Source organism: Etheostoma spectabile, chromosome 6 (assembly GCF_008692095.1).
Source record: "Etheostoma spectabile isolate EspeVRDwgs_2016 chromosome 6, UIUC_Espe_1.0, whole genome shotgun sequence".
NCBI lineage: Eukaryota > Metazoa > Chordata > Actinopteri > Perciformes > Percidae > Etheostoma > Etheostoma spectabile.
In genome coordinates, this window is record NC_045738.1 from 22,458,760 (window position 1) to 22,460,691 (window position 1,932).

The 1,932-nt window shown below is 37.2% G+C and overlaps 2 protein-coding genes across 5 annotated transcripts in view; one reads left to right on the forward strand and one right to left on the reverse strand.

Annotated features, from left to right (window-relative positions):
- drc9 (dynein regulatory complex subunit 9) overlaps window positions 1-1,059 on the forward strand; it is an 8,348-nt gene extending 7,289 nt beyond the window's left edge. For all 4 annotated transcript variants that reach the window (XM_032517776.1, XM_032517779.1, XM_032517777.1 and 1 more), the window contains one exon: window positions 532-1,059. In XM_032517776.1, coding sequence (XP_032373667.1) covers window positions 532-645 — 114 coding nt within the window. In that variant the 3' untranslated portion in view covers window positions 646-1,059. The remainder of the gene's footprint in view (window positions 1-531) is intronic.
- A 107-nt stretch (window positions 1,060-1,166) lies between these two features.
- The window catches only part of LOC116690673 (uncharacterized), a 6,155-nt gene continuing 5,389 nt past the window's right edge, over window positions 1,167-1,932 (reverse strand). Inside the window, exon 6 of the mRNA XM_032517781.1 lies at window positions 1,167-1,932. The gene's annotated coding sequence lies outside the window, so the exon portion shown is untranslated.

A 1,932-nucleotide genomic window follows, 5' to 3' on the forward strand; every position in this document is an offset into this window, starting at 1 on the left:
CACAGCATTCTGGGATGGGAGAAAAACATAAAAGGAGCAACGTTGCTTCTGCAAAATAGCCTCAGGAAAGAACTTGTTTTGATGGAACATGTGCATCACTGCCGATTTTAGACCCTTTTTAGGGTGGCTCGAGCCCCCCTAATTTTATCTCAACCCCCTTAAAGTTTATGAAAGAATAAAAAATAAAAATAAGACTGATGTACATGTATGTTTCAGTATGTTTAACGAGTAAAACGATAAAGTTGTTTAGCTTGGCGAGATGAGAATGTGTACCATCAGCTGCTAGGAAACAGACATTAAAGTTGATAATCGTTGGATTGAGTATTTTGGATTTCCTGACCTGAGATAAGATAGCATGGAATAAGATCACTAAAGTAAGTTAGGATTTGCTTCTTTAATACCAAGTTGGGAAATATCCTATCTTGACTCTCCTTATCTTAACAAAACAGAGAGACCGTATTAGAGAACGTTTCTGTAATACGGCCCCTGATCCCTGATTGTGACCCTCGTCTTTGACCTTTGACCCTACAGCTGCAGGCCTGGTGGAGAGGCTGCATGGTCCGCCGGGGCCTCGGCAGTTTTAAAAAAGAGGAAGTCAAGAAAGGAAAGAAGACTAAGGAAGGAAAGAAGAAAAAGAAGAAATGAGTTTTCTCCGAGTCATCTCTGTATCTTCTTTGTACTTTATTATAATAAAAAACATCTTTTTGTCATTTCAAACATATAGTATACAACAAAATCAAATACTCAACTTAAAATATTTTAGAAGAACAAGATAAGTAGTACACTGTGTGACGGTCACATGAAGTATACTGGCATCATATCACATATAAAGCATTTATGTAGCACATTGACTCAAAGTCCTCTTATTCCATATTTTATGTACAGTATAAATGTGAGAACTTGAAATGGCTGCCAGCAATGAACACTACTAAGTAGTCTACTGTTAAGGACCATAGGCCATACATTTTAACATAAGTCAACGCCTTTATCGTGACACGATAAAGATTTTAGTCAGACACCGTGTTTAAAAACAGTGAGTCTATAATATCATATAATACATAATTCACATAACAAATAAATCCTGTAGCCAGTTGTCTTCCCTAACAGAGTGTATCTGTCCAAATTTCTGACATCAATTACAGAAAGATCAAATGATCACGGGGAGATGAATCACTAAAACGTCACATCCCCGTAAAAATTCCCAGCTGCTCCCAACTTTCTGTCCCCACATCTGACAGAGGAGCAGAAGAACCCGCGTTGCAAAACAGGAAAGCCCTTGACTGCAGAGGATGAGGTCTGTTTGTGCGTGCTGACACTCTTACAACACTTGAAGAGTAGAACTGTGATGAACAACGGTTATATTTTTAAATCTGTAGCCACAAATGTCAGGCCCAAGACCAGATCCATAACCCTGACAGCAGTGTCGGTCTACACAACAACTGAAACAATCAGTTGATTAATTTTTTCTTTTTCATATATGCTTATTCAATATGATTTTAGAGTGAATGTTCTTGGGTTTTGGACGGAGAATCACACACACAAGTTGTCTGAATATGTCAACTTGGTCTTGAATATTCTGACATTTTGCAATTTAACAATGAATTAATTACAGATATATTGCTAATTTAAATAATTGTTAAATGAGCCCTTAAATAATGCAAAAGTAGTAGGAGAAGCAGACTTTGCTGCATGCTAGTCCCTCTCTCTCCCCTTTCGTGTCTTCATCTCTCTTGTCAAATAAATAAAATGGCCAAAAAATAAATATAAAAAACACAATGGCCAAACTCATAACAGACTGACACAAATCCGAAATGTAAAAAAAAATAAAAAAAAATAAGTGGTGGTGGAGACTAAGAATGTTTTCTCTCATACTTAGATCCTCCAGATGACAGTGTCGATAGAGAGTGTAGTGTGTGTGTGTGTGTGTGTGTG